Source organism: Pelmatolapia mariae, linkage group LG4, assembly GCF_036321145.2.
Source record: "Pelmatolapia mariae isolate MD_Pm_ZW linkage group LG4, Pm_UMD_F_2, whole genome shotgun sequence".
NCBI classification, from domain to species: domain Eukaryota; kingdom Metazoa; phylum Chordata; class Actinopteri; order Cichliformes; family Cichlidae; genus Pelmatolapia; species Pelmatolapia mariae.
In genome coordinates this window covers 26,139,608-26,165,431 of record NC_086230.1, presented here as the reverse complement: position 1 = coordinate 26,165,431, position 25,824 = coordinate 26,139,608, and the positions used below count along the sequence as shown (strand labels likewise).

General features: G+C 38.1%; 1 protein-coding gene across 1 annotated transcript; it reads left to right on the top strand.

Moving 5' to 3' along the window:
• Positions 1-13,913: 13,913 nt before the first annotated feature.
• Positions 13,914-24,974, top strand: galr2b (galanin receptor 2b). Its single transcript, XM_063470759.1, has 3 exons — positions 13,914-14,025; positions 17,309-17,691; positions 23,338-24,974. The coding sequence occupies exons 1-3, from the start codon at positions 14,008-14,010 to the stop codon at positions 24,101-24,103; spliced, it is 1,167 nt and encodes a 388-aa protein (XP_063326829.1). The 5' UTR covers positions 13,914-14,007; the 3' UTR covers positions 24,104-24,974.
• Positions 24,975-25,824: the final 850 nt, after the last annotated feature.

Sequence of the window (25,824 nt, the reverse complement as noted above, 5' to 3'; positions counted from 1 at the left end):
TAATTGCAATAAATCCATGTGTCCAGTCTTCTCCACTGGAAGTTCTTTTTATACCAGAGAAATGCAAACAAGCTAAGCATTTTTTCCCTCTCCAGACTTATTATTAAACATTATTAGTGAGTACCTACATAAGCCACAAAGGAGAAGGGCGCAAATTGCTTCATATTAAATGTAGATGGTTGCATAACACTGTCAAACATAATTGTGTTTCCCTGATAGCAGTCTCAGTGGCCTTGGTGGAAACAACTTTCATAATTAGCAAAAGGAGAGATTCTACTTGCGTCATTGTAAATAGTTTTATAAGTGGAAACTGAAGACAGGCTGTTCCCTAGATTGTCAGACTTGTTAAGTAAGGTGATTGGGATATCTAACAACTAAAGCAGACAAACCTTCTCACATTCCTCTACTTTCATGATAACTGGTGAGTAAAATTTGAAGTGAAAAGAGGGAAAGCAGAAAACCCAATGTTAAAAAATAGAAATCTCACTGGGATTTTCTTAAAGGTCATTTCTCTAGGTGTGGAAAACATTCAGACTTTGACAGGTTTACAATAGCAGCTTTTCGTCTCTCCTTGCCCTTGTCTCTCCTGGTTTGACTCCAGGTCACAATGAAGGTTTCTGAGGCGTACACTTTATGCACCTGGGCTCTCAGACACGACAGCATCCATCAAGAGAGCCAAAACAAATTATGTTGTTAATCTCGGTAATAAATGGAGACATGATCTCGTTTGTGTTGTTGATTCAAGGGAAGTTTTGAGATTTTTGCTGGAGTGCTGTGTCTGTTGCAGAGAAATTGACAAACTGTTTCTAGGTAAATGGTAAAGATTATCTCTGTGGGGAGAAAATGAGTCAGCTCTGCTTGCCACGAAACGTGATCATGAATCAAGTGGGTGACTTTACAAGTGGTTCAGCATGCGTCAGTTTTACTAGTCGTGTTTTGTCAGTAGCGCTGTTATTCTCTGTGTGTGTCCAAAATAAAGTAAATTAAAAGTTAAAAGTAAAGATTCCCTTTCTTAAGTGGAAAACAATAAATAACCATTCAGTTTGTTATCATAAACTCATAAAAGTTACATATATGCATTTCCCAATAACAGGAATATAATTATTTTATACCAAAGAGTGTCTACAGGTAATAAGGATCACAGGAAGACCAAATGCATGCATTTATAAGAGCTCATGTTGTTATGTATAGAGTGATGGAGCCATGCTTCCCAGCTGGAGTTTTATAGCCCAGGAGGAAAACATAAATCTGTAAGAGTCTCCAATTTCCCGGTATCACAAATGTCATTTCACAGCACAGCAGGAAAACAAGAAAGTGGACTAAAACGTGGCCTTGTTGTGTCAGTGCTAATGGAAAAGTTGTGAGATTGTGAGATTAAGGGGTCAGAAAACCTTCTGCTGAAAAGTTCCAAACCTGCAAGGTGCTTCCACGTGTATTTTTGAAATGCACATCTAATGTAAGTAGGAAATTCAGGGTATTTATTTCTACATTATAACATTAGAATTTGTGCATATGTGTATGTGTGTAAAACAGATTAACCAAAGCAAAGTGCTTTTGAGGGTTTTACTTCAGGGATGGTTAGCATACTCTGAATTTTAAGGAACTTGCTTTTTCACTACACTTGAACTGCTAGTTTACCAGCAGCACCAGCACCTGTGCAACTGGTTTGGCACAAAGAAACCATAAGCCCTGCACAGCTGACACAGTTGGCACAGTCACACACACTGCTAGCTGAATTGGCACAGTTGGTTATTCCCAGGACTCGAGCAGCAGAACAGAATATCAGCTTTATATTTTTTATTTTCAAAACAGGAACAACAGTTCATGCTTTACTGAATATTTGTTCTCCAAGAACAACGTGTCATTTATGTCCCTGGATATTATTATAAAAACCTGAGCAGAAAAACATTAATTTCAGCCATTAAACACTGGGAGCTAGAGGCTCACCAAGAGCTCTGAAGCTCAGTCAGAGTAATTTTATTCTAGGTATTAAGTACACTTGACACTCATTAAGGTTTGAAAGTAGGACGGTGGACAGAAGGAGCTCTGGCTGAGTGCTATTATTTTTTCCACAGTGTAACATGTTTTGTCATTGAACAGATGAGTAGTGTGCAAGAATAAAGCATGGCAGATACAGGCAGGGTGAAAAACACAACTTAATAATTAGAGCCAAGGGAGAATGCAAAAGCTTAAAATGTATTGACATGAAATGCAAATGTTCTTTAAAGCACAGTGCAATCGTTTGGAAGTTGTCATACATTAAATTTTTAAGCCCCTTTCAGACAAAATTATATGATGCAGCTTTAAAAGATTTATGAAGCCCGTTTCTGGTTTAATTAGTCTGTTAAAGTGACAGCACTTTAATGACATATGTCACTCAAACATAGGTCACTTTTAAATTAAAGTTTTTACACAAAGAGGGGCAGCATAGACTCTAGTTAAGTGTAACAACACTCAAAGGTCTTGCCACTAAAAATACTGCCCCGCCCTTCACTCAGATTCACACACACACAGATATCTCCTTTCTGCAATAGGAATGACAATAATGCATCATGAACACATGTTTCAGTCGTGTTACAAATTAGAATCTGAGTTGAACTAATCTGAGAGACATGCACAGCTATTATCTTGTGCCTGTCTGTCAATGTGATGTCTTGCAGACCTATGGCATTTTGTTAATCTAAATATAAGTGTTAACAGATCTGACCCAGTCATCTTGGTAGTGTGATTGCTGTTAGCTTGATGGAAAAAGACTATACATACAGACTAACATAACAAAAGCACTCAATAGAATCTCAAAGCATAAAATATGGATGAGCATTAGTGGAAGATTGGTAAAAACTGCTGAGGCATTTCTGAGTGCTGCCAATTTTTCCACTTCAGCTCCCATTAATTGATATGTCTTCTTTTGTGCTATGGCTCTGTACCTCTGTGTGTAATTATCCGTGCTTTTCATTTAACCAACACTACATTCATATCTCAGTAAGTCCAAGGACCCAGGGGAGTGCCTGCCTTGATACTGCACTATGATCAATAAGAAGCCAGTCCAAGGGAGACAGCATGAGACGCTCCTTTGAGTTTTGGGCACACTTTAATTTATATCTCAGAATAAATTGTTTTAGACAACTTATGCATGTTTTTCCACAAAGAAATAATTAAAGAATAACAGGAAGGTCTTTTGTAAGCTCTAACATTCTTGTACCTCTTACTTTGACTGATCATAGATTTGTTGAAGTCATAGTGTGGGATTGATCATTAAGTGTGAAGTCAAGCTTAAGATATCAATTGACCTACAACAGCAATTTCATGTTATTGGTGTTTAAAAAAACAACTAACTATGCAGATACACTGCTTTGTACTCATATGATAAATAAAATGCACCCTCTTTTTAGGGTTTATGTATCACAACATGAAAAGGTATCTGTTTTTTATGTAGGACTTAAAATTAGGTAAATGTAACTTCAGGTGAACAACAAAGCATGACATATTAATGACATATTACAGCATGTCATTAAAAATCTTGCCAAATGTAAAAGCAGTGAAAATCTAAATTCATCTGTGAGTGTGAGCACCTCTATAAAAGCAGAGACTTTGGTAGGTTTGCTGGTCTGAAGCATTCAGGTGTGTGTTAGCACAATGTCAAGGAAGCAGGGCATCAGCATTGAACTGAAAGATGTGACTGTTGTTGCTCATCAATATGGGCACAGCTATAAAGCCATTTCTGAACAATTTGAAGTCCATCATTCTGCAATGATAAAGATTATTCACAAGTGAAAAAATATTAAGACAGCTGCCAATTTTACCAGCAAATTTACCCTCAGATTGTCCAATACCCAAAGCTACATCTCAGACTCTACACGCCTCAGTTAGCATGATAGATGTTAAAGTTCATGACAGTAGAGTTATGGCTTACTGAAAAAGTATGGCTTGTTTTGAATGGTTGCCAAGAGAAAGCCTCTTATCTTTTAAAAAAAACATGGCAGCATGGCTTAGGTTTGCAAAGCTGCACAAACCACAAGACTTCTGGAGCAATGTAATTTGGACAGAAGAGGCAAAGTGGAGATGCCTGGTTGTAATGCACAGCAACAGGACTATTTTTTTTATCTAACCTAATACATCTGATGAAAACCAAACGCAGCATATCAGAACAAACACCGTCAAACATGATGGTGGAGGGGTGACAACCTGGGCATCCTGAGTCAACCATAAACTCTCTGTGTACCAAAGTATTCTAGAGTCAGATGTCAGAAGTTTCACTGGAGTTGGGTCGTGCAACAGGTCAGTGATTTCAAAGACAGCAGCAGTAAATCTATGAAAGAATTAAGGTCATGCAAGAAAAAAACGAGAAAAAAAAACAACGAGTGGGACAAAATTCTCCACAATGATGTAAGAGACTGATATAGTTAAACAGACAATGATTTCTTTAGCTTACTGCTACAATAAGCGATTCTTCAAGATGTTGAATCATGGAGTGCACTGAGTTTTTCCACACACTGGTTCTGCATTTTGGCTCCATTTTTGTTAAATATGGTGTAATATGTCATATGTTCTTGGTTATTTGAGGTGATATTTCCCTAATTTTAGAACCTGGTAAGAACCAGATGATGTCAACAATATTAAAAACATTTTATCTGGAGGAGAACTCAACAATGGTACATCAGAATCAACGCAAACAAATAAATAGATTAATTTCATTGACAGTGTTACTGAAAGACCAATACGCCTACCTTTCTGGGGTAAACAGGAAAATGTTTTTGCATTAATGAATTCTCATACTAATACTCTAATGAATGGGAAGCTACGAGTTAGCTATGACATTACTAATTGAAATGTTTCACTTTGTAATATCACAAAAACCGTATCTGAGTTATCTCATGGTCTTCTCTCCAGTGACAAAAGTTGGGTCTTCTTTTTCAATCAGCTTTCCACTGTTTGTTCTTGCTTCTTCAAGTGTTTTAATTATGTAGAAGCAGTCCTTTCATCGTGACATCACAAGAGATGTGCATCTGTTGTTTTGATGATGTTTTGTTTGAAGTGGTGTCTCTAAGGCTAATGAATGTTTTCTCTCTTTGCTAATCAATTAAATCAGTCAGATTCTCCATGGAGCAGAAGGTTCAACATCATTGGGACTTCTGGATTGAAAAAATAATAATCCTTTATCATTCATAACTCTATTCGCAGCAGGAACAAGCCACTATTGACTTCTCTCTTAAATCACAGCAAAATCCACACAGTCATTTAGTGTCACCACATTAAGTCTGGATCACATCAAAGCTGAACTGGATGCTTGAATAAATAACAGTAGATGTGTTTACAGCACAGTGGTGAAAATTAGTTGTTTGTAACGCGACCAATTAGCCTGTTGCAAGTAAGTCAAACGATGGCTTGTTTTCACAGTCAGTTTGAATCCCATGGCGTGAACACAGCATGCAATTTGGATCAATATAATTTTTTAAGATGCCGGTTTTTAGAAAGTAAAGCTGGTAAACGTTCAAACATTGTCACCTGCAGAGACCTCAAGAAAAAAAAAGTCTCTTTGAAGGAGAAACCTGTTCACAGAGCTTCAGCACAGCATGACAGGCCTTTTTTGTACAAAAAAAACATCAGAAAAAGAACAAAAACCAAACACTTCTGCCAGATGCACAGTAAGACAAATGTGTTGCACTAAACAGTAAGTACAGATGAGATATCAATTGTACCGGTTTCTATGACAACAACAGGATATTCATATACAGTGTGTAGCTTAGACCTGGACTGACCTGTGGGAGCACTGCAATCCTGGCATTATTTCAGTCTGCAATCCACCCTCATTTTGTCACCGTGATTAGTCTTTTGATGAAGCAAGCAATTAGGACAGTCGGAAAGGAAATCTGTTCTGTTTCAGTTTCTTTTCTCATCTCTAATTCCTCTGGCTCACAGTCCCAGAGCACACAGCAGAGTTGGCAAAACAACTTCTAGTGTTTGAACAGGTCAAACATAAAGGATTCACTGCAACACAGTGTGTTTTTTTAATGTATTTTACACAGCCCAAGTGTGGTTTGACGTTCACTTAAAAAGTAGCAAAAGTACTTTCACAGTAAAAGGTAATTTATTCCATAAGCTTATTAGAGGACTAAAATTGTAGCTTGGCCAGCACTTTGAGCAAAATGCTAATGTCTCCTGGGAACACTCGGAACCAAACAGGAGGCAATAACCAATCAGGTGAGAGACACAGACACAATAAAGTCAACTCACGTGGCTGAGATTGTTTGGTACGCTTGTGGCTTTGGAAAGCCAAACCTTTCACTCGCTGTATTATGTATTCATTTTAGTGTTTTATTGTATGGTGGCTCTAGAGGTGGCGTTGTATTTTATTATTATTATTATTGATTTAATGGTTCTCCCATAACTCTTCCTGTAGTGAAGCTGAAAAGAAATGATTGCCAACAAATCCGTGACAGTGTCCTGTTTGTTTACCGAGTGCAGGCTGCCACTTACTTTAGAGTTAATATACTATCAGGTATTTCAGTCCTTTTTTATCTTGCCATTTTATTTGCCGTTTCAGAATTGATTTAATCTAGCCTCTCACTCTCTGTAGTGGTGGGCTGAGTGTTAGCGGTTTCCTGATGGTGATATGGTTTGCTGTGCCACATTTTATTAGTGTGGTGTTTTGATGTATTTCTCTTATGATTGGGTGGCTAGCTTCCCCGTCTGTAGTACGACATTCTAGCGCTCTACATTTCTTCTCTTTCTTAGACTCATTTAATCAATAGTCAATTATGGCTGATAACCCACAGAGACTGCTATGGCCTCATTAATGAAGTGCCTATGGTAACATGGGGCATACTGACAAGCTACCATATTCACCATCTTAGTTAATGATGGTAGAATGAAAAGCCTAATGAACAACTGAGGCTGACCACTGACAGTCCTTAAGCCATGCTGGTAGCATTACATTCCTACCAGCAATGAAATTATGAAATTTTACCATCGAAACAAAACATAGAAAATGGAAAAGGTGCTCCTTTTTAACATCTAAGAGTAAGTTTGTTTTTTTGTTTGTTTTTCGCAGTGCTGGAAACATTGCTCCGATTCTATTTTGGTCCATATTGGCATGCTAGCATCACATATTTGCTGCAGATTTGTTGGCACCCATGAAGCTTATCTCCACCACATTCCAAACACGCCCTACAGAATGAATATTCAATTCAATTCAATTCAATTTTATTTATATAGCGCCAAATCACAACAATAGTCGCCTCAAGGTGCTTTATATTGTACAATAGATCAGCGGTCCCCAACCTTTTTTGCGCCACGGACCGGTTTATGCCGGACAATATTTTCACAGACCGGCCTTTAAGGTGTCGCGGATAAATACAACAAAATAAAACTAGTACCGGTACCGAAAGAAGATTTATTCATAACACACGTGAAAAGACCCAGGAAAACCGAGTTAACGATAAAAACGATAACAAAATAACGCTGAAAACCGATAAAAACCCTGAAAACCATACATTTCACACCTAAGCCTCAACTCTCGCGGCCCAGTACCAAATGACTCACGGACCGGTACTGGTCCGAGGCCCGGGGGTTGGGGACCGCTGCAATAGATCATACAATAATAGATTCAGAGAAAACCCAACAATCACATGACCCCCTATGAGCAAGCACTTTGGCGACAGTGGGAAGGAAAAACTCCCTTTTAACAGGAAGAAACTCCGGCAGAACCAGGCTCAGGGAGGGGCGGGGCCATCCGCCGCGACCGGTTGAAAAAAGGAAAACAGGATAAAGACATGCTGTGGAAGAGAGACAGACATTAATAGCAGGTATGATTGATTAATAGCAGGTATGATTGATTAATAGCAGGTATGATTGTATGATCGTAACTGTGGAGGACTTTACACAGTGAAAATGTTCACATTCAAGAAACCAGTTTGAGATGATTTGAGCTTTAAGACGTGATGCGTTACCTTGCTGAAAGCAGTCGTCAGAAAATGGATACATAGTGGTCATAAAAGTTCAACAACAATACTCATGTGGTATTAGAGATGGTTGTGGGAAAATCCAAGTAGAGCAGCAGTTTCTTGAATATTCATGCTTTATATTTGAAGTCAGAAGTCATAACTTCAGAGTACAGTAATGTCTCCTCAAGACAGACTTCCACTATCGAAAGTTAGATCAGTCACACCAACCCCAATTTCACAATCCGAGATGGTGGTAGTCCACGTAAACAGTAGTAAAACTCTAAAACTTGTAATCTGTAAAGCCATTGTTGAATATTTGTGACTTGCTAATAAATAAGCCACATTCAGAACACTGACCAGGCTCTATCCATGAACATGCTGCAGTGCTGATATTAAGTGCAAAAACACAACTTTTACTGGTGATGCAAGAATATTTCTACCACGCTCAGGAGTAAAGGAAATCTACCCTGCCACATTCAAAGTCGCTTAAAACATTTCTTTCCAATTTTTGTCACCAGTCCTGCATCTTTATGTTCAGCAGCTCAGCTACACCATTAAATGAGAACTTGCTAGCTACCGAGCTTGCTAGCTTATAGAACAAGGTAACACTGGCCCCAAATGTGACTGGTAACAATTCAACAGTGAACAAAATGTAAATTTCCACTTTTCACCTTTAATAGTGATTTTCCTCTGGTTATATATGATGCTTCATTTTCAGAAGAGTTTAAAGTTGTGCACAGAGAGAGACAAGAAAGACAAAATCAATGCACCATCATCCAGTTCAGTCTCATTCAATGTGTTGCTGTCAAATATTACATATTGAGTAAAGCCGCCCTGGCTGATGTGCTGAAATTGCTGTGAATAAGCTGGCTGTCAATTCATTACTTCCTGTTGGTAAAAACTCTGAGCAGAGTTGACTGACAATGACAAAAAATGTGATTAAAAAATAAGTAAAACTGTGTGCAGCAGAACTTCCTATGATACCAAATATCAGTCACGGGAGACATTTTGGAATCACCTGTGCTCCAACTGACCGGACTTCTGTGGGATTTTGTATGATTTTGTATGCTTTCTGTCTTTAAAGTTGCATACTGGTTGCATCAAAGTGCTTCTTCCATTACCAGCTTCGGTTAGTTGCACAGTGCAGACACAGTTCAGGTTCACCAGTCTGTGCATGCAGGTTCCAGCAAATATAAACGCTCCAATGATCAAGAGTCAAGGTGTGAATGTGAGTTTAACATTTCACCTTATATGCACCTCTCATTTCCTCTGAGACCATTGCTGTAATTAATCTTCTCCACTGAGCAAGGACTAATGAGGCAGGATCACAGCAGCATACAAACAATGCGCAAAATAATTTGTACTGTAAAACATCGATACTGAACGCTTGTTTTTGTACTTCAGCAGAAGACTAATAAGTTGGTGCGCCCCCTTGTTTTTAAATTGAACGAGTCCTGATTGATTTGAGTTGCTTGTCAAGGGTGAACGCTAAAAAGGTTATTGTGTTTTTACTACAATGCTGCTGAATTCTACAAAGAAATGTCTAATGCTGGATATCGTTAGTCTCAGACTGACTTTTAATAATTCAGAAAATCATTGCATTTCCTTGTAGACCACTTTGTAAAATGTCACACTACTCTAGTCCTCGTGTTCTAGGTGGAAATCCGTCCTGTTTTTTGGGGGGGGGGGTGGGTTTGTGTGTGTGTCACTTCATAGAGATCCATGCTGTTGCCATGGAAACACTCACATAAAACAAAACCTAGAGGTATTTCTGAATGTTAATCCGTGCTACACCAAGAGCACAATCCAACATTGACCAAACTAAGCTGTTTTCACTGGCTGTTGTTTTGACCTTCATTTTTTTTATATAGGATGGTCATCTTAAATATGGATGCAGCTGGAGGTAGTTTTTTGTGTGTGTGTGTGTGTGTGTGTGTGTGTGTATGTGTGTTTTGTCCACAGGTGTAGAAATGATGATGTGTCCAGACGTTTGGTCCAGCCTGGTTTCATGTAATTCCTTGATGGATGTTGGCTGACAGCAGTGAAAACAGGCTGTCAGAGATTGTGTTTGGAACAGGAAGAGGTGGAAATGTGTCAGACTGATGCTCCTGGGATAGAATCTGAATGTTATTTGATTCACTCCAAGCAGCACAGCGAGGGCAGACCCACGTCAGAGCCTGCTGATTTTCTACTCAATATGGCGTAGAAATGACGATGCCCAAAAGCCTGAATAGTTTAATTGCGTTTGCATTTTAATTAGTGTGTAAATACACAATGTGAAATTCAGCCCTTTAATAAAAGGGCTAAGTTGTTTGGCCTCATTGTAACATGTAGTGGTAATCCATACTCCCTCTGACATGTGCTGTAGTTTGTTTATAAAAAGTGGCAGAGGCAGTGGGTAATGTGAGTGCACACTTGTCAGTTTGATAGATGGGTGGGTGGCCAGAGGAACAATTGATCGGGTGAAAAAGAACAAGAGGAAGCATGAGGAGCCCATATCTACATTTGGACATTACATCCTTAATATAACCAATAAAACATCGCAATATCAAACAAATAAAAATACCCCTCAAAAATCGGCACTATTAATAAAATGTAAATTATTTTATCAGATAAACAAACACTAAAAATTTGATTGATGTGCAGATGTTTCATTCTGTAGTATTACAGACACAATATGTCATTAGAGGCTTTTTATTTAGCAGACTGTATTGGCTGTGACTAAATGAATCATAACTCGCCATGAGTAATAAGCGACATTGGTCATGAGTGCCTGTTCCCTGCAGCATGAGTCATTCTGGTCCCCCGTTTCATTTTGAATGAATCAGATCAACTCGACCCTTTACTGGCCCTCAAAGCATTAATTTTACACCTGACATGAATCAGATTCTATCTATGGTTTTTATTGTTTGTTTGCTTTGATATCCATTAGCAGTTGTCTAGTAATGTTGATATAAAAACATGCATAGTGATATGAAAGCACTCACACCCAAGTCTCACTATTGGCTATGAATGCATACAGTAAAACATTAGGCAGAACTACAGAAGTCTGACACAGACAATCTCTAAAAACTACAGTGCTGTGCAAAAGTCTTGAGCCACCTCTCATTTCCTTATATTTTGCTAGGAAATTTTGACATAGGTTTATTGAATCAGTTTGTACAACTCTAACGACCTTGCAAGTCAATAATTTTGTATGACCCCCCTTTATTCCTCAACACAGCCTGAACTCTCTTAGACAAGCTTTCTTGTAATTTCTCTAAGAGGTTTTCAGGAATGATTCTCCAGACTTACTGAAGTATATCCAAAGCTATTATTTGTAAGTTGGCTGCGTTTTGTTCTGTTCTATGTCAAGATGATCCCACGTTGCTTCTATAATGTTAAGGTCTGGAGTTCTGGGGAAGCTAGTCCATGACTGATAGTGTTCTATTGTGTATTTTCTAGGTATGCTTTTACTGCATTGGCAGTGTGTTTAGGATCATAGTTGTGCTAAAAAAAAAAAAAGAAAACGGTGATCAATTCTGACAAGATCCCCAACAACACTGGCCGAATGCAGTCCCAAACAATGACAGAGCCTTCGGCGTGTTTTTTACAGATGGTTGTAGATGGCGGATTAGCTTGGGTAAAAGACTGAAAGTTGAGGCACACAACGATGTGTGCGGCTGGTAAAGTTTCTGGGCTGCCTTTCCTCATAACAGCCATCCCTCCATTTAAAGTCTCTCCATTTAAAGCAATGCATTATCAGGGACTGTAACATCTAGTCCTTTTTACTAAATGATACTCACTCTTGTACCTCTCTCCTGATATCCTCTGTACATATTAATAATAATGTGAACAATAAATTTAAAATTTTCATCACTCCATGAGACCAGTTGCCACTTTTCAATCCAGTTCTTGTGTAATTTGGCTTTTCTCCTGTTTACCTTCCTTAAGAGGTTTTTGACAGCTACCCTTCCACTGAGTACATTTCTGATGAGGCTTTGGCAAACAGTGGATGGATCAAATGAAGAGCCATGCATTTCTTGGGTTTTTCTATTTCTAGTAATTTTCTACACTGTAAAAAAAATTGTAATATAAAAGTATTTTACTTTGTATTTTACAGTTTTGTTCTGTTCTTCTAGAATATCATTAAATTCACATAAATAGACTGTGATTTTACATTTCAAATGTAAATTAACGTAAAATCACCGTAAATGTAATAAAACATAATTTTCTTGTTTTTTAAATGTATTTGTCTGTACATATGCATATTTAGATTGTTAAAATACATTCACAAATGTATCATAATTTCACAAATATTTGTCCATTATTTGAAAGATTGAACTGTTAAATTCAAATGTAATGCTATGGAAAAATATATAAAATGATTCTTATAAACTTGTTTTACATCAAATAATAATTATTATTGTTGTGGTTTAGGGCGATCGTGGCTCAAGAGTTGGCAGTTCGCCTTGTAATCAGAAGGTTGCCGGTGCCCCGGCTCGGACACTCTTGTTTAATCACATTAAAATGTTCCTAATTTAATGTTTAAAAGCACTTGAAAAAGGCAAAATCCCATGTAAAATTAGGGCAACAAACTGTATTGTCATTACTGAAAATAAACATATTTTTATGAGAAAGTTATTTTCTGTTATTTTATGGTATTATTTTGGCGCCCCAGCTGCCGGAATATTACTGTTTTTTTAGGATTTTTTTTTTACAGTGTAGTTCTGCCACTTCTTTTGTTCTCTACTTGTCCCGTTTCCTTATGCTGCACAAGGGGATGCTGGGATTGCCCTTGTTGGTGCAAAAATACAGTTTTATACCTGCATGCTTTTTTTCAATATGATATACTTGTAATCCACTGAAAACATCTGGGGCATTTTGAAAGAGACAGTACAACATGAGAGACCGCAAACTGTTTTACTGGTCAAAACAGCTGGAACACAGATTTGGTCACAAGCTCAGTCTCTCAGTTAAAAGAAAATATAATTCAGTAGTAAACATGGGCTCTTCCAAATGTTTCTCTTCATAATGCCAGCATAAAACTAAGAAATACATATAATAAAGAAAAATCTCAATTTCCTTGTTTTATATGTTGCATGTGCAGTATTATTTATGTGTATTTAATGACCATTCTGTTTTTTATTGTGCGGTAAAAATAAATAAGTACATTTTCCCCATTTTTGCTGGGTGTATGTACATATCCATCAGGATCAGCACTGCTAAAGGACACTTTTAAAACGGCATGCAACAACCTCTGTGAAACTACTACAAAATAACAAAAATTAAAACTTGTAACTAGAAAAAACCTGAAATATTCACATTCAGCTTTACAAATTCATGTTTAACAGTAGTAGTCCAACATCCAGCAAACAACTACTAATTTTAACTCTGTTTAATTACTTGCAGTTAAGTAGTCTCTGACACTGGTCACGTGACATGTTCTTTGAATTTAAACTTGTTAGGTTATAATTTCCATTCAGTAAAATGGATTGCATTCCTGTTGACTTTACACCCCTTTAAATATCAAAACCTAATGTTGGCCTAACTTTACCCAATAATTCAACTTCCACCGCTGACAATACTGCATTCCCTTTGCTCCCTCTTGAATTGAGCAAATTGAATTGTTCTCCTTCTCAGCTAAACCTGCTACAAGCCTGTAAGATAGGGTAAAGCCTAAATACTAAGACCACCTCATTTGAGGACAGGCTGGCTTGGGTGCAGAGTAGTCTTTAGTGACGGGCTATCACTGCCACTTATTGTGGTTATTTGTCAGTGATCCCCCTGATTATACAGTGAGCATGAATAGAACGCCAGTTGCTGCGGCTTGCCTTCATACCTTGGCTCTGCAATGCTTTTCTGCAGTGAAGTGTGAACATTAAAGTGAATGTGGAGGAGGAGTCCTCACCAGAGGAAGAGTGGTGGGGGTGGGGGGGCGGAGAAAGAGTAAGATACCAGCAACGGGAGGCAGATATCAGTGTGCATTGGTAGAACAGAGGTTTCACAGTAAAGAGTATGAGCATCTCAACAGAAAGGGTCTGGGAGTGTCATTCCTAATCTGAGAGGAGTGCTGACGCTTTGGATGCTGTCCACCCATCTGGTAGGTTTATCATACTGCATCTGCCTGATCTGCATGCTAATTCTGCTGTTCATGCAGTGTAAACATTTGTATGTATAGAACATTTGCGGTCTATATTTATCAGCAGTCGTATTTGTATCACCTGATTATGGGATGCAACAATGTTGTAGCCGCTCTGCTGATATTTAAAGTTTGCCTGAGATGAAGATTTAAAATGACATACTCTATTCGAGCTCTGTTTCTTATTGATAATGATGTGAAATCCAGTGATGCAATGTCTTCTCTGTGGTCATTATTTTTAGACTCATAATAAAGCCGCATTTGGCAATGTCTGCTTCAGGCTGCCCTACATCCCCATCACACTTCTATTTTTTCTCTTGCTCTGCTATTTTCATTGCTTCTCCACCGAAAATTCAGTCTGCAGTTCAATCACAGTCTGTAAATTTCACAACCTGTTAGGTACTGCACGCTCTGTTATGAGACGATCAAACTCGTGTATACGTGTCTCTGTTTTCTGTGATTCCACTGAGGCTTAAACATGTTCCCTGCTCATTTGAGTCTTAGCCAAGATATCCCTCTGCAGTTGGAAATGTAATATCAGCCCAAACTACCTTTCCTAGTGGGAAAGAAGGGGACTCATCTTCACCATGCTTGAGAAAGTTAAAGCCTGGCATGAACTCAAAGCTGTGAGGAAAACACCTCTGCAGCAACAACCAGCTGATATTATACTCCTGTCTCTTTGTAAGGTTAATGACGATATATTACTTCATCTCCTCTCACGACTTTAAGTTCCATTTACTTGCCACTGCCTGTAATCAGTATATCTCCTTCATTTTGCTCTCAGTCACAATTTTGATTATGTGGATGTAGATGGCAGTACAGTGTAATACCCAAAGGATGCTGAAAGATTAATAGCAGTGTTCAATAATTAATCTTCAGCTTGCTGAGAACTGATACATAAAAGCAAAAAAGGCTGAGAGTGAGTCAAAGTAAGCCACAACATACGACGATTTATTATCTGCATTAACTGCATTTTTGTTCATTTTGATTTTGCTTCCCTCTCTTAAAAAAACAGAAGATTGATTTCTTCATAATTCCTAAGGAGACTGCCAAATGAAAATCCACTCTGTCCATTTGCAGTCGGAATGTGTCCGTGCTGTAATTTCACCCAAGCTCAGTGATTTCTTTACAAGCAGTTACATTTGTGCTACCATAGACTCGAAGCATTAATCATTCACCACGTCTTTCATATAAAAAATTGATTAAGGTAGGATAATGAGCAACCTTTATTCACATCTCTTCAATTTAGTCAAACTGTTTTCCTTCTTTAGGGAGATTCCAGTTTTAAAAATGGTTTTTCTTCTTCTTTTCTTTTGATTTTGATGTTTGTAGGTTGAGCTTGATAGACAATGATGGGTGTCAACAAATATGTGGATGGTTTTCTTTCTTTAGTCACTTTCATGGCCGGGCATAACAAACAAATAAATACATTCTTAGGAAGATAATTAACTGTTCAAAATATCTGCTTTATATGTGTTTTTCACTTTGCTCAAATTGAACGGCTTACTCTACAAAAAAAAAAAAAACGATTAAAAGGAAAATATTTACTTTTTAAAAATATTTTTTCAGCCCATTCTTTACCTCCTAAAACCTGAACTCTTCCATGGCATGCATTTTTAATTTCTCTTTGATATTTGGGCTGATTGGGACCTGATGAATGTAAAAACAAACAATTACCAGATTTTTTTTTTTTACCTAATTTTTGTTTCTAAGAAAAATGAGAGCCACAAATGAGGATATTCGTTTAAAATTTTGATAGAACACTAGCAGTATAATGTCCTCATAAGTGGATATCAGGCCCTTGTAGAGCAAAATTGAGTATTTTGGTCTAAATAACCCAAAATGTGATGTCCACATATGTGGATGCCAGGTCCTAGGAGGTTAAAAGATGATAAATCATTGATTTCTTTTGTGCTGTCTTATTAGGAACCAATGTCAGTGTTTGATTTGAAGTTCACTCAGTAGAAAAATTAGTATTCCCAATAGCTGGAAGAGGTGTATTTGTTTCCAGCTGCCTATAATGGTACTCAGAATTTTCTGAATTAAGTATTTATGGCTCAAAAGGACAAAGCACAATGGATAAATCACACACAAACTCTAGGCTCTTATATGCCCAGCAAGCATTATTTTTAATGACAACCAGAAGCTAATAGTATTTTTAAATGACAGCTAGGAATAATAATAATTTAAAACGGCTGATGAAACAGTCCCACATTTTTATCTAGCTGAAATCAGACAAATAGAAGGGCTTGAATAAAACGTTTGGAGACTACCTCATGTGTGTCTCGCTAAGTCACCATTAAGAGCACCTCTTTACTTTCAAGTCCTTATTTTGCGCCACTTGTCGCAAAACAATTTACCAAAAATGGCCGAAAGTGCACCCTGATTTCACTGGAGACATCGCTTTATGAAACTGCAGCACATCACAAGCTCTAATATGATATCGTTGCAGGTCAAAAACTGAAAGAAACACAAAGAAAAAAAATACTCTGTTCACCATTTGTCATCATGAACAGATGATCCCTTCTGATGTAATCTTGGCTGAGAGCAAATCCCCTCAAGCAGAGATGAGCTTCTGGTCTTCTGATTTTCACTGAGTGATTTTGTCGGTGAGCACTGCAAAAATTCCTTGAATTACAAAGGAGAATTACTCAATCAGCACCTGTTAATGGATTGATCCACTTAACTGAAAACCACCTGCTTCATATTTAAAACCAGTAGCTGTAGTGTATGATTAAACAGCAGCAAATTGTTAACTGCAAGTCTCCCAGACATGGAATAAGCCTAGAAAGATTAATAAAAAAATATTTAATGCTGTGATGTTTAAGATAAGCAATACCACTGAAATTCATCCTGTAACATTTAAATGCAACATTGCTTGCAATTAAGCACTCAAAAAATTCCCAGTACATCTGTCAAAAACATCAGCCAATTAAAAGCAGCCTTTCATTGTTGTCTTATTAATACGTGTAACATGAGCCAACTGGGGATTATTTGGATAAAAAAATCTTCTGGTGCATGCAGCCTTTTTTTGCATACTCTGAAAAGTTGTAAATAACTTGCCAAGAAACTACCTCTTCATCATATTGTCAACATCGACCACCAGTGCATAAGCCGATAAGAAAGGGTTTGGCTCGCACAACAGTGTTATCAGTTAATGGGATTTAAGACATACACAGAAGTGATTCTGAAACCACCAAGATAGTGATGTCTAACATTTGTCTCCTTTCTTCTCTCATTCCAGACCTGCACGATGTCAGACTTTGAGGATTTCACCTGGCCAGGAGGGCAAGCCAATGTATCTGAAAGCTATCAACTGAACCCCACCAGTGTGATTGTGTCAGTGGTCTTCTCTCTCATATTCCTGCTCGGCACCATTGGCAACAGTTTGGTGCTCGCTGTACTGCTGCGAAGCGGACAGGTCGCATACAACACGACCAATCTGTTCATACTCAACTTGAGCGTGGCTGACTTCTTCTTCATCATCTTTTGCGTTCCTTTCCAAGCTACCATCTACTCTCTGGAGGGATGGGTATTTGGTTCCTTCATGTGCAAAGTCGTCCACTTCTTTATCAACCTTACCATGTACGCCAGCAGCTTCACATTGGCCACCGTGTCTGTTGACAGGTATTGCTTCAAAATACTTGTTTTGCTGAAATACCGAACATCTAAAGCAAATTTCACCCACAAAGAACAGAAAAATTAGCAAATTATCATATTTAAGAATCTGAAATCAATCATATTGGGTCTATTTGCTTGATAAATGCATAGCCTATATATAACATCTCCCAATTGTGGATAACATTTTGAAGTGAAGTTTGCTATGCTGGCTATTGCCACTTAGTTGTTATTGCTCTTATTTTTCTATTAGCTAAGGCTAGCTGAGACTAGCTAGCTTGGTTAGCAACATGCATTGCAATGCTCTGTTTTATTAAACGGGATGATCATTTTGGCTAACAAGAAAAAGAAAACAAAATCAAACCACCAACGTTTCATTTAGCAGATCTACCACCTAAGTCTGAGCCACAGCAATTTAAGCATTTGCTTTATTTCTTTGTCTCTATGTTTGTACTTGGATATATCACCCAAAATGTTATTATTAATTACTAATATTCTATTAATCAAACTATGTGTAGCTGTTGGTCATTTTCTTGGTGTCAACATAAATTTTCGGGGAATTCAGGTGATAGGTGGCACAAACTTTGATGTACCTCCTTTTTATAACAAAAAAAAATGGATCTGAAATTAAAATAAACCTAATTAATCACACACTCACATATTTCTCTTTAATCTAGAAAATATTAGCCTCAAGTTTGTTGTACACAGAAATTACTTCCATCAAATCCACAGCTATAGCTGTGTCTCTCACAGTCTGTCCTTTATTGTTAAACTCTAAATGTAGGTATTCGGATATTGCACAAAACATGTTAAAAGCCGACATGTTCTTTCTCTAACATCTAAGACATTCAGTGTCTTTGATGCCAATGTGTATCGCCAGTGCTTTCTAGTGTCTTCTATCTAAGAGAAAGGAGAACAGAAAAACAAGCAAGGGCATGGATTATTAATGTCAGGAAATGATTTAATCCAAGGACATAAATTTATTAAACAGAGGAAATAAGAAGGATATTGAGGACACAAATATCTGGGCTCAAATACAAATTTAGTTTAAAGGTGGGATGAAAAATGACTGTGTAAATGATGAAAAATGTGATATTCCACCTGCTACATTGCAAATATGACAACAAATATAGTTTTAAACAATGGAAGAAAAAAAATACATCAGTCTGCCAAGATTTTGGGAAAAACTGAACAACTGAATCCATTGTTTTTCATTTCTAGGACATATAATAAGCCTTCAAAACTCCCTAAGGAAGGCATTGAGAAAGCTTTTATTTGCCTGGTCATGCTGTTAATTTTTTTGTTGTGCTTTATTTTGTTTACTCTCCCGCAATGTTTCCGAAATATTACACATTTAATTTGTCACAAATGCATTTTTCGCATCTGGAGTTTAAACATGGACTCCAGAAGCTAAAAATTATATCCCTCGGAGAATAAGCCGTAAGCCATCATTATAGCTGTTGGGCAGCAATAATCAGTCAATATGAGCTGTAAGTGTGCAGCTGCCCTCTCCAGCAGACCCCCTCTGTTCACACTGGCTGTGTTTACACTCCAGAGGATTCAATAGTCATTTCCCCCTCAGTGTGGAAAAGAACAGTAACACCTGAATCGGGAGGGTAATGAACATGTCCTGTCTTCTTCCTTCGTCTTTCACTGATTATTAAGGAAAAACAAAACAAAAACAGCAACATCGCATACAAAAAGCTAACTGTTACCGTTTACACCAAGAATCCCCAGCAGAAATTAAGCCACAGATAAGCCTGGGGGAATAGCAGCACTGACACACACACAGAGACAAAACGTTGTAAAGGGATGACTTGCTGCTGAATGTGCTATCTGCAGGCAGATAATATGTATCCTCTGTTTTTATGGTGCAGAACTGTGTATTAAAAAAGGCTCACAGATGAATCATTCATAAATGTTGTTTCTGTTTAAATTTAGTAAAACATTATTTGGATACATAAAGAGTTAATTTCTGCCATAAGCGCATAAACAGACCCATTTGTTTTATATTAATCCGTATAAAGATAATTCAAAGACAATTTAATCTGGCACTAAAGAGTAATGTCTGAATTCTTGTAGTTTTCCAAACCACTGAGGTTTCAAGTTACCAGCAGGTTCAAAGTGACTGCTTTTTGAATTTAATGTAAAACACCGTGGCCCCAATTCACTGAGCTTTCAAAAACCAGAGAGGCTGTTTTCTCAGTTTCTACAGGGCTTTCTGAAGTGTCCTACAAATGTGAAAAGCAAGGACATGGACATTTTTTTTCTGAGAATTCCTGCCTTTGGCAAAATACTCCCTTGGAGAACATATAACACATGAAGCAGCATGTTAAATATGCCAAATATTTAAAGACTAACCAACCAAGAAATGATGAGGTTCCAACTGCAGAGATAATATGTGATAATCAGTATGCTGTAAGATTATTGAAAGAGACAGCTTTTATTGAAAGCATCATAGTGTCATGTGGGATTTGCGCCTTCATTTCCTACCTGCTGAGTAAAATCAAAAGCACAGCACCAAGCATGTTTTCTGTTATTCCTGCTGTTTTACAATTTATGCAAGTTCGTCTTACTGAAAAAGCCTAAAAGCCCTCTCTGTGGATATTACTGTCTCTAAGGTGTCTTATTCAGTAGAACCAACAAACAGCAGTGGAGTGAGTGAATGATTACCAGTCAACCACAAAACTTCAGTGTGAGTGAATTCATTGTGAATGTATAGGTGGCACTACTGTTACAATAATACCTACTCACAGGATCCAACTGCACTGCTCAAAAAATTAAAGAGACACTTTTTAATCAAGTCAGTTAAACTTCTGGGATACTGATCTGGTCGGTTAAGTAGCAGAGAGGGTTGTTAATCAATTTCAGGTGCTTTGTTGTCAATGAAATTACTTAGAGATGCACTAGAGGGGACATTTTTCCCTACACATCTTTTCTGACTCTTTTTTCCAGTCTAGTTTTACATTTGGCTACGGTCACTGTTGCTGCTGGTGGTATGAGGCGATGCCTGGGGCCTACAGAGGTCACACAGGTAGTATAAGCTCCTCCAGGATGGCACTTTAATATGTGCCATTGCTGAAAATTTTGATGTGTCTCCGTGCACAGTCAAGCACAAGAGCATGATATTCCGGGCAGTTACTATAGAAGCATTAGATAGGGCCGTAGAAGTTCCTTAAGCCATCAGAAGAATAAGATGAGCACACCCAGAGCACTACAAAATGACCTTCAGCTGGACACTTGTGTGACTCTCTCTGACCAATCAGAAATAACTTAAGATGTCCTCACTGTCCAGAACTGTGTAGCCCAGTTGGCATTTGCCATAGAATACCAAAACTGGCAGGTCCACCACTGGCACCCTATCCTTTCCCACAGCAGGTGGGTGAGCAAATGGGACATACATGAAGGAAGCCATGGAGAACGTTATGCTGCCTGTAACATTGTTCAGCATGACCATTTTGTGGATGGGTCAGTGATGGTCTGACTGCACTGGTTTGTGTCCTGGGTTCCTCCTGGTACGTGACAATGCCCAGCCTCATGTGGTGAGAGTATGTAGGCAGTTCTCGGAGAATAAAGGAACTGATATCATTGACTGGCCCCCACACTCACATGACATAAATCTAATAGAACACCTAAGGGGAATTATGTTTCGGTCAGAAGCTTGGTGATGGCCTGGTCCATATCTGGGAGGAGGATCCCACAGGACACCGTGCATTATCTCTTTAGGAGCACGCCCCAATGTTGTTATGCATCCATACAAGTACATGTGGGCCTTACAAGCTACTAAGTACCAGTTTGAGTTGCTGCAATGACGTTTCAGTAAAATGGACAAATGTGCCACATCATTTTGTCCTCTGTGATTTTCAGTGTCTTCAGCCCTCTGTAGGTTGATTTTTGATCAAATAATGTGGCATCCTTTCATTCATAATACATTATCCATTTCATATTAGTGTAGATTTCATTTTTGTTCCCAATTGAGATCTGATTTATTTTCAAAGTGTTTCTTTAATTTTTTTTAGTGCTGTATTGGAAAATATGCCAAAAAGCTGGTATCTTTACTATAAATCTCTGGATTTGTAGTACAATCACACTAGGGAAAATTGTGGTTGAACAATCACATGTGACTGTGTGCAATAATATTCAATTTTTTGTGCCTTTGAAATTATTCTTTGAGGAAACTGTTGCTCAAGTGACTTTTATGAGTCAAGACAATGATAAAATGACAAGTCATTGATTTCAGCTTCTTGAAGCTCTAGCAGATATTTCACCTTTTATTCCACAAAATTGGTTTTACAGCTTTGGTTACTGGTTATTTTGCAAATTAAGAATAAATATTACAGAATGTAAATCTAATGAAATGTAATGCATTGTTGTCAGTTATAGTATCCATGAGCAGTGTTGGGAAGGTTACTTTTAAAATGTATTCCATTACAGAATACCGAATACATGCCCCAAAATGTATTCTGTAACGTATTCCGTTACGTTACTCAATGAGGGTAACGTATTCTGAATACTTTGGATTACTTAATATATTATCATGCTGTTTACAACTACGTGAATGTGATTTATTACTGTTACAGAAGGTCCGCGGCTCCGAACCGTAGTAAAGGGACCTCTGGCTAATACGTCGGGTTCGTGTCGGGCTCGTAGCTGAAAACTAGCTTTACTTTGTTGTCTGGGTCAACTTTGCTTGCGGGAGACAGAGAGAGGCGTTGAAAGGCTGCTCCAACGGAACTTATTTTTTCCGGAGGAAAACACGAACACAGTGTACAGTTGAGTCTTAATAGCTTACTTACAGCTGGGCTCGTCAGGCACTCTTCTTGGCTGCAGTGGTTATTATTATATTTACATGCTTCCAGCTCCCGTTTTTGCTCCGTGACAGCTCGGACTTTTCCTTTCTCTCCCTCCCTCGCTCACAGACACATAACGTGTATGGCAGTCCATTCTCGCTGCACCACGGACTACACTGCCCATGAGGCTACATTCTTTAGGGCCATGCCTGTAGCATTCTGCCTTTTAGCTTAGCACAACAACAACAACAAAAAAGCGCTCTCTCACCCAGGAAACACGCAGAGAGAGCGTCACCCTGTAACCATGGCAACCGTAACGCTGCCGCCTGGAACAACAGAACGTAGCTGTCAAACAAACCCAAACAGTCCTGACCCGCGACAATATGAAACAGGAAAGTACCGCTGTGTAATCCATTTATTTCAACAAAGTAACTGTATTCTGAATACCACCTTTTTAAACGGTAACTGTAACGGAATACAGTTACTCATATTTTGTATTCTAAATACATAACGGCGGTACATGTATTCCGTTACTCCCCAACACTGTCCATGAGTATATACAAGAATTTAAGAGACATATGCCACATAATCACACAATCATGTGAGCTCTTTTTCTCCCTTAAGTGCTTTTGATATGTTGACTGTTTTGTATTGTCTTGTATTATTACAGTTAAAACATTTAAGGTACACACAACTATATAGACTAAAGATATGCTGTCACAAGTAATCTTTCACTTTCTGCTTTTTAACATATACAGTTATAAGTTCAGACTTGATTACTAAAGTTTTTAACCTGCTGTCCCCATTTTTCTGTATTTTGCAGTCTAGATTACAGCTCAAACATGTTATTTTCTTGTCTTTATAGGTATCTGGCTATTCGCTATCCTCTGCGCTCCAGGGAGCTAAGGACCCCTTGTAATGCTGTGGTTGCCATGGTAGTTATCTGGGGTCTTTCCCTGGTCTTTGCGGGTCCATATCTCAGCTACTATGACCTGATTGATTATGCCAACAGCACTGTGTGTATCCCCGGCTGGGAGGAGCAGAATCGTAAGGTGCTGGACACGTGCACCTTCCTGTTTGGCTATGTCATCCCTGTGCTTATTGTGAGCCTCTCGTACACTCGAACTATCAAGTACCTGTGGACGGCTGTTGACCCTCTGGACGGCATGTCAGAATCCAAGAGGGCTAAACGCAAAGTCACCAAAATGATCATCATCGTCACTGTACTTTTCTGCATATGCTGGCTGCCGTACCACGTGGTGATCTTGTGTTACCTGTATGGAGATTTCCCATTTAATCAGACCACATATGCCTTCAGGCTTCTCTCTCACTGCATGGCCTACGCCAACTCTTGTGTCAATCCCATCGTGTACGCTCTGGTCTCCAAACACTTTCGCAAAGGTTTCAAGAAAGTGTTCAGCTGCATCCTCAGTAAACATGGGAGAAATAAGGTTCACGTGGTTCATGTAGCCAACACTGTGCCTGGGTTTGAAGCCGGCTCTACTGAGGTGTCACAGATGAACGAGGAGAACGTGCGACAGAATGAATGTGAAATGATCAACAGGCCAGTCGCAGAGCCAAGAGAAGCCACCGTGTCCCTGAATTTGCCCTTTCAGCAGCAGCAGACTTGACAACTGGTTCAGATTGGTTAAATTGGCTCAGCACAGATTGCCTTTTGTGAATGACGTTGCAGCTAATGTTTAAAAATTTACTATTCATATTTTTGATGGCAAAAAAGATGTAACAGGGATTTGTTCATATTTGGAGAGACAAAATATTAAGGAGCATAAAGCTAGTCCACTACAGCAATGTATTTGTTTTATCACTTACCTAAACATATATTTTATATCCCCAAACAACTTCCTGTTACTTAGAAAGTTAGAAATGTTTATTGTTAAGCTAAATGAGAAATGTTCTCACTTTCCCCTGTCTTCACTATTTGCCTTAATCATGGTTTGCACTTTACCTCATATTGTCATTTGTCACAATGTTTGAGACTTCATATTGTCCTAGCACTTTCTAGGACCAACACAGAACCTGTCCAATAATATGTTATGCTTCACCTGATCCAAAAAAAAATATTAAAAAGTTGGCAACTGGGGAGGAAATTTCGTGTGAGTCAGCACTATATGCTACTTTTCTGACTTCAAACAGACTTTTTCATGGAGGATTGGGGTCCCTCTAGAGCTCAGGCATCAAAGTCAGAAAAATGGCAATGCACAGCAAAGCAGTGCTCCTCCTCCATATAAAGACCATCTTATGGGATTCATTAGCATTTCCAACACCATATTCAACTGTAGATTTCGTGTTCAGGTGCTTCAAGCCCTCATATGGCATTTACCCGGCATTAGTTCAATTTTAGCTGCACTATATAAAACATTTTGACCTACTTCAACCTCCAAGTCATTAGGGCTCCATAAGTGGAGCAGAATGTTATTTGGGTTCATTGTTTTGTATTTTGCATGAAGATGCTGTTCTGTCTTTTCAAGATATTGACAGGTGGTACATGTTAAGTAAAAATAAAATTTTTGGTATCAGCAAAATTTGATACCAAGCGGTTGTTGGTAGAAATCTTTAAAAAAAAGATTTTTTTTTTTTTTTTTTTTTTTTTTTATTATAGTTTATTGCTATAATTGTATTTTGTGATTAACAAATTCATGGCATGTTTGGTGTGAAATGCTATATTTAAATAAATATGTTTCTCAAAAAGCATACTTATATATTGAGATTTATGTATTTTAAAATGTATGTATTAAGTGTATTTTATTTGTGTATTAAAAAAACTGTGAACTTATTATCATACATTTGCTTTATTTTTCCAAATGAAAGCACACCCACGGGGTGTCCCTCTTTTGTGTTGCTGTATGGTTGTCTCCTACCTCAGAGCTGTATAAAGCTTCTTTGTTGTCTTCTGTTCAGGTTGTGCAAGGTGCAGTTTTCACCTTGAAAGATTGGACTTCTTTCAAGACGCAACACGTTTCTTTGCAAAATTATACTGAAGTGTGTTTGTAATACTTTCCCATCCCATCCTTTGGTATACAGCTTACTTAAGTATATCTCTGTTGTACATTTTAAGAAAATATATTTAAATAAATATCTATCAAAGTGATTTAAAACACAATGTACATCACACCTAAAAACAAATAAACTATTTTCTGCTGTGAAGCTGTACTGAGGTTATTTATTAGTAGCAAAATAAGCTCCAGGAGGCTCCCTCGCACATGGTGGAACAGTGGTTAGGTCTATTGTCTCACAGAAAGAGAGTCCTGGGTTCAAACCTGTGTGGAGTTTGCATCTTCATATTTTTTTTTATCAAGGTGCTCTGGTTTCTCCTGCCACCAACAAAAATGCT

Excerpts from the sequence above, each read along its gene's own strand:
- galr2b (XM_063470759.1), top strand. Across the intron at positions 17,692-23,337 it reads GCCACCGTGTCTGTTGACAG|GTATCTGGCTATTCGCTATC; the intron begins GTATTGCTTCAA and ends TTGTCTTTATAG.